The following is an 11,854-nucleotide window of genomic DNA, read 5'->3' on the forward strand; positions in this document are numbered from 1 at the left end:
TAAATACCGCTGTAGTCCCGAGCGTCACGATTCGGACGGTGTAACATGTGTGGGGGTCCTTCTTGCGGTTTTGGCCGCATTACGCGCGCAAAAATTGGAAGATTAAGATATAATAAGAAGAAAAATAACTAAACACCACAAGCAATAACAATATGGGCTGGCTCAGTAGCCAGCCCATAGACTGCTACTGCAAGTAGCAGTCTATGGGCTGGCTACTGAGCCAGTCCATAACTAGAAAATTCCCGCGGAAATTTTGATGGACTGGCCACCTGTGCTGTGAACCTCGGGCCCGGTGCGCCAACGGCTATCGCGGTAGCACCTAGCAAGAAAGCCTCAAGTACGGAAAAGGTTGATGCAGTCCCATAGTGTCCCCACATCATGGAAAGTGTGTATTTGCCTTTAAACATGAGTAAATTAGCTAAAATGCTAACATGCTAACAGTTATCATGCTAGCACCTAGCAAGACAGCCTCAAGTTTAAAAACTGCCAAGGATGTCCTATAACGTCCCTGCATCATGCATGTGTTAATTTGCCTTTAAACATGAGCAAATTAGCTTAAATGCTAACATGCTAACAGTCATCATGCTAGCACCTAGCAAGAGAGTCCCAAGTTTAGAAAGTGCCAAGGTTGTCCTATAACCTCCCCACATCATGTCATGTGTGTATTTGCCTTTAAACGTGAGTAAATTAGCTTAAATGCTAACATGCTAACGGCTAACATGCTAGCACCTAGCAAGACAGTCTGAAGTTTAGAAACTACCAAGGTTGTCCTATAGCCTCCCCACATCATGTCATGTGTGTATTTGCCTTTAAACGTGAGTAAATTAGCTTAAATGCTAACATGCTAACAATCATTATGCTAGCACCTAGCAAGAGAGCCTCAAGTTCAGAAAGTGCCAAGGTTGTCCTATAACCTCCCTACACCATGCCATATGTGTATTTGCCTGAAGACATGAGTAAATTAGCTTAAATGCTAACATGCTAACGGCTACCATGCTAACACCTAGCAAGAGAGCATCAAGTTGAGAAAGTGCCAAGGTTGTCCTATAACCTCCCTACATCATGCCATGTGTGTATTTGCCTTTAGACATGAGTAAATTACCTTAAATGCTAACATGCTAACGGCTACCATGTTAGCACCTAGCAAGAGGGTTTCAAGTTTAGAAAGTGCCAAGGTTGTCCTATAACCTCCCTATATCATGCCATGTGTGTATTTGCCTTTAAACGTGAGTAAATTAGCTTAAATGCTAACATGCTAACAGTTATCATGCTAGCACCTAGCAAGAGAGCCTCAAGTTTAGAAAGTGCCAAGGTTGTCCTATAACCTCCCTACATCCTGCCATGTGTGTATTTGCCTTTAAACGTGAGTAAATTAGCTTAAATGCTAACATGCTAACAATCATTATGCTAGCACCTAGCAAGAGAGCCTCAAGTTTAGAAAGTGCCAAGGTTGTCCTATAACCTCCCTACACCATGCCATATGTGTATTTGCCTGAAGACATGAGTAAATTAGCTTAAATGCTAACATGCTAACGGCTACCATGCTAACACCTAGCAAGAGAGCATCAAGTTGAGAAAGTGCCAAGGTTGTCCTATAACCTCCCTACATCATGCCATGTGTGTATTTGCCTTTAGACATGAGTAAATTACCTTAAATGCTAACATGCTAACGGCTACCATGTTAGCACCTAGCAAGAGGGTTTCAAGTTTAGAAAGTGCCAAGGTTGTCCCTTAACCTCCCTATATCATGCCATGTGTGTATTTGCCTTTAAACGTGAGTAAATTAGCTTAAATGCTAACATGCTAACAGTTATCATGTTAGCACCTAGCAAGAGAGCCTCAAGTTTAGAAAGTGCCAAGGTTGTCCTATAACCTCCCTACATCATGCCATGTGTGTATTTGCCTTTAGACATGACTAAATTAGCTTAAATGCTAACATGCTAACAGTTATCATGCTAGCACCTAGCAAGAGAGCCTCAAGTTTAGAAAGTGCCAAGGTTGTCCTATAACCTCCCTATATCATGCCATGTGTGTATTTGCCTTTAAACGTGAGTAAATTAGCTTAAATGCTAACATGCTAACGGCTACCATGTTAGCACCTAGCAAGAGGGTTTCAAGTTTAGAAAGTGCCAAGGTTGTCCTATAACCTCCCTATATCATGCCATGTGTGTATTTGCCTTTAAACGTGAGTAAATTAGCTTAAATGCTAACATGCTAACAGTTATCATGCTAGCACCTAGCAAGACAGCCTCAAGTTTAGAAACTACCAAGGTTGTCCTATAACCGCCCCAGATCATGTCATGTGTGTATTTTCCTTTAAACGTGAGTAAATTAGCTTAAATGCTAACATGCTAACGGCTACCATGCTAGCACCTAGCAAGAGAGCCTCAAGTTTAGAAACTGCCAAGGTTGTCCTTTGACCTCCCTACATCATGCCATGTGTGTATTTGCCTTTAGACATGAGTAAATTAGCTTAAATGCTAACATGCTAACATGCTAGCAATTAGCATTTAGCCACAGAGAGAGTTCAGAAGTTTATCTAAAAAATGAGCCATCAATCACGTTTCTACGTGGCCGTATGGCTGAGCTACAAGGCTGTGAAAAGTCTGTAAATTCTCGTTTTCTCTGGAATGCGGCTGTTCTAAAAATAGAATGGTGTACCTAATCTAGTGGCCGATTTTTTTTTCTATCGCGAATAGCGTCGCCATGGTTACACGAAACGTTCCAAAAAATAAATACCGCTGTAGTCCCGAGCGTCACGATTCCGACGGTGTAACATGTGTGGGGGTCCTTCTTGCGGTTTTGGCCGCATTACGCGCGCAAAAATGGGAAGATTAAGATATAATAAGAAGAAAAATAACTAGAAAATTCCCGCGGAAATTTTGATGGACTGGCCACCTGTGCTGTGAACCTCGGGCCCGGTGGGCCAACGTCTACCGCGGTAGCACCTAGCAAGAAAGCCTCAAGTACGGAAAAAGTTGATGCAGTCCCATAGTGTCCCCACATCATGCCAAGTGTGTAATTGCCTTTAAACTTGAGTAAATTAGCTTAAATGCTAACATGGTAACAATCATTATGCTAGCACCTAGCAAGAGAGCCTCAAGTTTAGAAAGTGCCAAGGTTGTCCTATAACCTCCCTACATCATGCCATGTGTGTATTTGCCTTTAAACGTGAGTAAATTAGCTTAAATGCTAACATGCTAACAGTTATCATGCTAGCACCTAGCAAGAGACCCTCAAGTTTAGAAAGTGCCAAGGTTGTCCTATAACCTCCCTATATCATGCCATGTGTGTATTTGCCTTTAAATGTGAGTAAATTAGCTTAGATGCTAACATTCTAACAGTTATCATGCTAGCACCTAGCAAGAGAGCCTCAAGTTTAGAAAGCGCCAAGGTTGTCCTATAACCTCCCTACACCATGCCATGTGTGTATTTGTCGCAAGACATGAGTAAATTAGCTTAAATGCTAACATGCTAACGGCTACCATGCTAGCACCTAGCAAGAGAGCATCAAGTTTAGAAAGTGCCAAGGTTGTCCTATAACGTCCCTGCATCATGCATGTGTGTATTTGCCTTTAAACATAAGCAAATTAGCTTAAATGCTAACATGCTAACAATCATTATGCTAGCACCTAGCAAGAGAGCCTCAAGTTTAGAAAGTGCCAAGGTTGTCCTATAACCTCCCTACATCATGCCATGTGTGTATTTGCCTTTAAACGTGAGTAAATTAGCTTAAATGCTAACATGCTAACAGTTATCATGCTAGCACCTAGGAAGAGAGCCTCAAGTATAGAAAGTGCCAAGGTTGTCCTATAACCTCCCTACATCATGCCATGTGTGTATTTGCCTTTAGACATGAGTAAATTAGCTTAAATGCTAACATGCTAGCACCTAGCAAGACAGCCTTAGGTTTAGAAACTGCCAAGGATGTCCTATGACGTCCCTGCATCATGCATGTGTGTATTTGCCTTTAAACGTGAGCAAATTAGCTTAAATGCTAACATGCTAACAGTCATCATGCTAGCACCTAGCAAGAAAGTCCGAAGTTTAGAAAGTGCCAAGGTTGTCCTATCACCTCCCTACATCATGCCATGTGTGTATTTGCCTTTAAACGTGAGTAAATTAGCTTAAATGCTAACATGCTAACAATCATTATGCTAGCACCTAGCAAGAGAGCCTCAAGTTTAGAAAGTGCCAAGTTTGTCCTATAACCTCCCTACATCATGCCATATGTGTATTTGCCTTTAGACATGAGTAAATTAGCTTAAATGCTAACATGCTAACGGCTAACATGCTAGCACCTAGCATGACAGCCTCAAGTTTAGAAACTGCCATGGATGTCCTATGACGTCCCTGCATCATGCATGTGTGTATTTGCCTTTAAACATGAGCAAATTAGCTTAAATGCTAACATGCTAACAGTCATCATGCTAGCACCTAGCAAGAGAGCTTCAAGTTTAGAAAGTGCCAAGGTTGTCCTATAACCTCCCTACATCATGCCATGTGTGTATTTGCCTTTAGACGTTAGTAAATTAGCTTAAATGCTAACATGCTAACGGCTAACATGCTAGCACTTAGCAAGACAGCCTCAAGTTTAGAAACTACCAAGGTTGTCCTATAACCTCCCCACATCATGTCATGTGTGTATTTGCCTTTAAACGTGAGTAAATTAGCTCAAATGCTAATATGCTAACAATCATTATGCTAGCACCTAGCAAGAGAGCCTCAAGTTTAGAAAGTGCCAAGGTTGTCCTATAACCTCCCTACATCATGCCATGTGTGTATTTGCCTTTAGACATGAGTAAATTAGCTTAAATGCTAACGTGCTAACGGCTACCATGCTAGCACCTAGCAAGAGGGCCTCAAGTTTAGAAAGTGCCAAGGTTGTCCTGTAACATCCCTACACCATGCCATGTGTGTATTTGCCTGTAGACATGAGTAAATTAGCCTAAATGCTAACATGCTAACGGCTACCATGCTAGCACCTAGCAAGAGGGCCTCAAGTTTAGAAACTGCCAAGGTTGTCCTATAACCTCCCCACATCATGCCATGTTTGTATTTGCCTTTAAACGTGAGCAAATTAGCTTAAATGCTAACATGCTAACAGTCATTATGCTAGCACCTAGCAAGAGAGCCTCAAGGTCAGAAAGTGCCAAGGATGTCCTATAACGTCCCCGCATCATGCATGTGTGTATTTGCCTTTAAACATGAGCAAAGTAGCTTAAATGCTAACATGCTAACAGTCGTCATGCTAGCACCTAGCAAGAGAGCCTCAAGTTTAGAAAGTGCCAAGGTTGTCCTATAACCTCCCTACATCATGCCATGTGTGTATTTGCCTTTAGACATGAGTAAATTAGCTTAAATGCTAACATGCTAACGGCTACCATGCTAGCACCTAGCAAGAGGGTTTCAAGTTTACAAAGTGCCAAGGTTGTCCTTCAACCTCCCAATATCATGCCATGTGTGTATTTGCCTTTAAACGTGAGTAAATTAGCTTAAATGATAACATGCTAACGGCTACCATGCTCGCACCTAGCAAGAAAGCATCAAGTTGAGAAAGTGCCAAGGTTGTCCTATAACCTCCCTACATCATGCCATATGTGTATTTGCCTGAAGACATGAGTAAATTAGCTTAAATGCTAACATGCTAACGGCTACCATGCTAGCACCTAGCAAGAGAGCATCAAGTTGAGAAAGTGCCAAGGTTGTCCTATAACCTCCCTACATCATGCCATGTGTGTATTTGCCTTTAGACATGAGTAAATTAGCTTAGATGCTAACATGCTAACGGCTACCATGTTAGCACCTAGCAAGAGGGTTTCAAGTTTAGAAAGTGCCAAGGTTGTCCTATAACCTCCCTATATCATGCCATGTGTGTATTTGCCTTTAAACGTGAGTACATTAGCTTAAATGCTAACATGCTAACAGTTATCATGCTAGCACCTAGCAAGAGAGCCTCAAGTTTAGAAAGTGCCAAGGTTGTCCTATAACCTCCCTACATCATGCCATGTGTGTATTTGCCTTTAGTTATGAGTAAGTTAGCTTAAATGCTAACATGCTAACGGCTAACATGCTAGCACCTAGCAAGAGAGTCTCAAGTTTAGAAACTGCCAAGGTTGTCCTATGACCTCCCTGCATCATGCCATGTGTGTATTTGCCTTTAGACATGAGTAAATTAGCTTCAATGCTAACATGCTAACATGCTAGCAATTAGCATTTAGCCACAGAGAGAGTTCAGAAGTTTATCTAAAAAATGAGCCATCAATCACGTTTCTACGTGGCCGTATGGCTGAGCTACAAGGCTGTGAAAAGTCTGTAAATTTTCGTTTCTTTCACTGGCATGAGCTGTTCTAAAAATAGAACTGGGGTGTCCCTAATATAGTGGCCGATTTTTTTTTCTATCGCGAATACCGTCGCCATGGTTACACGAAACGTTCCAAAAAATAAATACCGCTGTAGTCCCGAGCGTCACGATTCCGGCGGTGTACCATGTGTGGGGGTCCTTCATGTGGTTTCGGCCGCATTACGCGCGCAAAAAGTGGAAGATTAAGATATAAGAATAAAAATAATTATAACTAAACAGCAATAACAATATGGGCTGGCTCAGTAGCCAGCCCATAGACTGCTACTTGCAGTAGCAGTCTATGGGCTGGCTACTGGGCCAGTCCATAACTAAACACCACAAGCAATAACAATATGGGCTGGCTCAGTAGCCAGCCCATAGACTGCTACTGCAAGTAGCAGTCTATGGGCTGGCTACTGAGCCAGTCCATAAAAATAACTAAACACCACAAGCAATAACAATATGGGCTGGCTCAGTAGCCAGCCCATAGACTGCTACTGCAAGTAGCAGTCTATGGGCTGGCTACTGGGCCAGTCCATAACTAAACACCACAAGCAATAACAATATGGGCTGGCTCAGTAGCCAGCCCATAGACTGCTACTGCAAGTAGCAGTCTATGGGCTGGCTACTGAGCCAGTCCATAATAACTAAACAGCAATAACAATATGGGCTGGCTCAGTAGCCAGCCCATAGACTGCTACTGCAAGTAGCAGTCTATGGGCTGGCTACTGAGCCAGTCCATAACTAAACACCACAAGCAATAACAATATGGGCTGGCTCAGTAGCCAGCCCATAGACTGCTACTGCAAGTAGCAGTCTATGGGCTGGCTACTGAGCCAGTCCATAATAATAATAACCATTCTTAATACAGGTGCCAGATTCAGACGGAAAGTCCAAATAATTTAATTGTACATGACTACAACCTGGGGCGGCATGGTGGTCTAGGGGTTAGCGCGCAGACCTCACAGCTAGGAGACCAGGGTTCAATTCCACCCTCGGGCATCTCTGTGTGGAGTTTGCATGTTCTCCCCGTGCATGCGTGGGTTTTCTCCGGTCTCCTCCCACATTCCAAAAACATGCTAAGGTTAATTGGCGACTCCAAATTGTCCATAGGTATGAATGTGAGTGTATATGTGCCCTGTGATTGGCTGGCGACCAGTCCAGGTGTACCCCGCCTTACGCCCGAAGACAGCTGGGATAGGCTCCAGCACCCCCCGCGACCCTCGTGAGGAAAAGCGGTAGAAAATGAATGAATGACTACAACCTGCAGCACTTTGTCCAACATCACACCTTCAAAGACATAAGAGTCAAAAGTCATCATTTTTAAGCTGGGAAACATAATCTGCCCAGCTGCCAACTAAAAATCCTGCAGCTTTTGCCTGGACATGGCAAGAATGAGGAAGAAGTGGTCGATCAACAATCGCTTTGTTGAAACAAACAACCAAGTCAAAATGAATGCTCAACTAAAAAATAAAAATATTAATAAAAATAGCCGTGGGGGGGGGGGGGGGGGGGTAATGTCTAATTATGGGCCCACCACCAAAAGTAGGCTTTGAGTTTTGGACCTTTGTGTGATTGAGTTTGACTCCCCTGTTTTACAGGTATGACTTGTTCAACACCTTGAAGTTGGTAAAGAGTGGTGATGCGTTCAAGGCAGGGGTGTCACACCAGATGCAGCAACATTAAAGGGTTATGTAAAACATATCCCCAAAAATACTAAAGATGCTACTGAGTTGTAAAATTGACTCTAGGGTGATTCGAAGGAAACAAGATAGATATAAACCATGGCGCTAAACGTTGTAATATTAATTACCGCGCAAGAGGAAATAGAAGAAGCATCACCTCGCTCATATCCGAGCTGCACCTGAACGCACCGACGGCTGGTCTCGCTAGAGAAGCGTAAGAAGTCAAAAAGTCAACACAATTGGAGTCAGCCGGCATCAAGTTTGACATCTTTGACTGATATGTTTCTCTTCGTACTTTACGTCGTCTTCGGACCTTCAATGAACGCAAACTGTGGTAAGTTTTATGAATCTTCGAACGTTGGATGTCAAAGCGAAAGTAAAAACATTTCTATACAGCTCAATACTACATTTACTCAGCAAGCTAACTCCTAAAACCTAAAATAGCCTTGACTAGCTTAGGGCCGGTTCTTATCTTTAAGGCAATCTAATGCTCGGAATCCCTCGATCACCCTAAATCTCCGAGCTCCAAGTAGAAGGTCGTACCCCGGCACCTCGACTGGCGTGCTAAACTAAGTGGGGGGTCTGGTGAATGGGACAGAGGAACCAACATGGCGCAGATGGCAGCGGCAGCAGAGTGGGTGGCACACTTGAGCAAGAAAAGACAAATGGAGTAGCTTCCCCACAGTTCGTCATGAGAACAACCAGAAAAGCACCGAGTAAAAAGTACCAAAATATAAACAATATATACAATATATGCAACTCATTGAATGTTGAAAATCGCATTCAAGCAGAAGACAAAATTGAACATGAATGGCGAGAAGATGGAGCTAAATGATGATGAGCTTTCCTGAACAAAAACAACGATAAAGCTAAGCTTAAGTTGCCTCCACGTGTGTATTAAATGTGTGTGTGTGTGTGTGTGTGTGTGTGTGTATTAAATGGTGGTGTTGGCCCCCACCAGAGACGCACTCCCTGACCTACATCTACACGGCGTTGTCGGAGGGGGCGGTACTGGCGGGGGCGCGGGAGTTCACGGCGATGGGGGTGCTGGACGGCCACGTGATCGACTACTACGACAGCGGCACCACAAAGAAGGTGGCCAAGCAGCCGTGGATGGAGGCGGGTTTGAGCGCCGACTACTGGCAGCAAGGCAGCGAGTCGAGGCAGAACAAGCAGCGCTGGTTCAAGGTCAACGTGGACATCCTGCTCCAGCGCATGAGACACAACCACTCAGGTAGGACCGCATCCCGTCACGCCTCCAGGGGCTCGCTCACCCGACACGACTCCACCCCTCAGACGTGCACGCTCTACAGTGGCTGCACGGTTGCCACGGTGACCTGCAGTCCAACGGCACTGTCCTCTTCCGGCGTGGCGTGGACAGGTACAGCTACGACGGACGGAACTTCCTGTCCTTCGACTACGACGAGGCGGTGTGGGTGGCAACCTCGGACGCGGCCATGGAGACTAAGAGGAAGTGGGACAAGGTCCAGATGCTGAAGGATTACACTCGGGCCTACCTGGACAGGGAGTGCATCACCTGGATGAGCCGCTTCCTCCAGTTCGAGCGGGACCACCCGGCCAACGCGTGTATGTAGCCGTCATGTACGCCGGTGGACCAGAACCCGCTCGTCACATGCGTGTCCTTGCAGCATTGGCCGGCGTGCACGTGTTTGCCAGGAACAACGTCAGGAACAACGTGGTGCTGACCTGCCTGGCCACGGGCTTCTACCACAAGAACGTCTCCCTGGAGATCCGGAGGGACGGCCGCACTCTGACCCCAGAGGACGGGATGACGTCGTCGGGCGTGCGGCCCAACGAAGACCACACCTTCCAGCGCCGAGACAGCGTGGAGGTGTTGAAGAGCGACACGGCCATGTTCGCCTGCGTGCTCCGCCATCTGCCGTCCGGACTCGAGGTGGAAGCCGTTTGGGGTGAGCTTGTCTTGGCATCGCTACCGGACCAGAACCACGTCAAGGTTCCGTTTCTCCTGCAGATCACACAATCGTCAGCGCCGCCGACGCAGGCTGGAGCGTGGGCGTCACCATTGGGCTCGTGACGGCCTTGGCCTTCGTCTTATTTGTGCCGCTACTCTGGATGCTCTGCTCCAGGACGTCCAAATGCGGGGGGTCCCTGTCACTGCGGTCTGGGTTTTGTTATCAAATCCTGCCCTGTCAATCATCTTCCTCTGCAGATGCTGTGCACCAGGCCACGCCCCCTGTGGACTCTGGTAAATGAGCCCCGCCTCCCTGATGATGTGATGTCATGTGTAACGCTGAGTGTCTTTGTGTCCTTCAAGTTTCAACAGCGAGTGAATCGTTGCTGCCGTGCAAGGGGGAAGGTGAGGCCTCGCCGCCACGCCTGGCCGTGGCGCCGCTCTAACAGCCTGTAACACGCCTTTCCTGCCTTGACAGGAACCGGATGGTCCTTAGACTCCGGCATCTTCTGTGATTCTGCCACGCTGCGTCCGTCTTCAGAGGACATGCCCGCCGACACCCCACGTGACCAGCCGGAAGACGCTCCGGTTCCTCCCAGTGTGACTCAGGTATGTGGGCGTGGCCGGGTGGGCGGGGCCCGGTTATGTGACTGTTCCAACGCTGTAACACACAGTGCGCCCCCTGCAGCTGATGCAACTCCAACCCGCTGACCCCGGCTTGACCTCCTCCATGTGACGCCATCGTGTGGGCGGGGCCACCGTCAGGCTGTGTACCCATGAAATAAATGCCATGGTAACTGTCAGCGTCATCTATGGTCCATCTTCCATAGCATCCATCTTCCAACGCATGACGTCCTGTGGGCGGAGTCAGTCATCATCAGCAAACACAACAAACATTCATTCTACTCTTACTCTACTACAAATTGATTTAGGCTTCACTGCTGAAACGGGAATTGGCATCCGTTTCTCTTCATCAGGTCAGGTTTTTGTCGGTCTGACAAAATCTGATCTTGTGACATCGATGACATTTTTGTGGCATTATCAGCTGATGTTTGTCATACTTCTCATCCTCAATAGTATGTTGTTGGTAAAACACTTTTTCCATGTATTGATTCCATATATTGATTACCTGACAGAAACATGGATTACTGTCAAATGAATGTGGGCATTGATAAAGGTAGTACAGGAAATTGCATGTTGCATCATCATTGTGGGCTTGAATATCCGTTTCTTGGAACTCCTGGAATGCTCAGCGGCAGGGAGGTCTCTCTTCAGATTCCAACAGTAGTCGGCCATCATGACCCTGATACCTGGTCTCCATCTCTCTCATGTCCTGATGGAATCTCTCCACCTGCTCGTCACTCATCGAACCCAGGTTCTGAGGATTCAGAAGGTTCCGGTTCATATGTGGAAAGCTAGTGCATCTGGACGCTCCTGCTGCAGCCCAGGTTTCTGAAAGCAGTCAGCATGTTGTTGGCTTGTTCTGCGTACTTTCTGGCCTTATTGTTGCCAAGAAAGTAGCCTGACTGCCATCAGGTACCAACATGAGATCCTCAGACCCCTTGTGAGACCACATTCTGGTGCGGTTTCCCCCGAGGTCCTCCTAATGCCACACAATGCTAGACCTCATGTGGCTGGATGGTGTCAGCAGTTCTAGTTCTTGCAACATGAAGGCATTGTTGTTATGGACAGGTCCGCCTGTTCCCCAGACCTGAATCCAATGGAGAACATCTGGGACATCATGTCTCGCTCCATCCATGGTGGATTTATTCCAAGTTTGGGAGGAGATCCCCGAGGATCATCAGGAGCACGCCAAGGCAACGCCTACAATGTAGGGAGGTCATACAGGCACATGGAGGCCACACCCACTACTGAGCCTCATTTTGACTTGTC

The 11,854-nt window shown here is 46.1% G+C and overlaps 1 protein-coding gene across 2 annotated transcripts; it reads left to right on the forward strand.

The window, feature by feature from the left end:
• Window positions 1-8,135: 8,135 nt before the first annotated feature.
• On the forward strand, window positions 8,136-11,151 carry LOC131101986 (major histocompatibility complex class I-related gene protein-like). 2 transcript variants are annotated; one of them, XM_058047423.1, is made up of 8 exons: window positions 8,136-8,362; window positions 8,990-9,262; window positions 9,325-9,615; window positions 9,678-9,959; window positions 10,022-10,255; window positions 10,325-10,366; window positions 10,440-10,570; window positions 10,636-11,151. In XM_058047423.1, exons 1-8 carry the CDS (start codon window positions 8,308-8,310, stop codon window positions 10,651-10,653), a joined length of 1,326 nt encoding a protein of 441 aa, XP_057903406.1. In that variant the 5' UTR covers window positions 8,136-8,307; the 3' UTR covers window positions 10,654-11,151. The 2 variants fall into 2 exon arrangements, with proteins under 2 accessions (XP_057903406.1, XP_057903405.1); XM_058047422.1 differs by having other exon boundaries at window positions 8,142-8,362; window positions 10,650-11,151.
• The last annotated feature ends 703 nt before the right edge of the window (window positions 11,152-11,854 follow it).

Source organism: Doryrhamphus excisus, chromosome 14 (genome assembly GCF_030265055.1).
Source record: "Doryrhamphus excisus isolate RoL2022-K1 chromosome 14, RoL_Dexc_1.0, whole genome shotgun sequence".
Taxonomy (NCBI): domain Eukaryota; kingdom Metazoa; phylum Chordata; class Actinopteri; order Syngnathiformes; family Syngnathidae; genus Doryrhamphus; species Doryrhamphus excisus.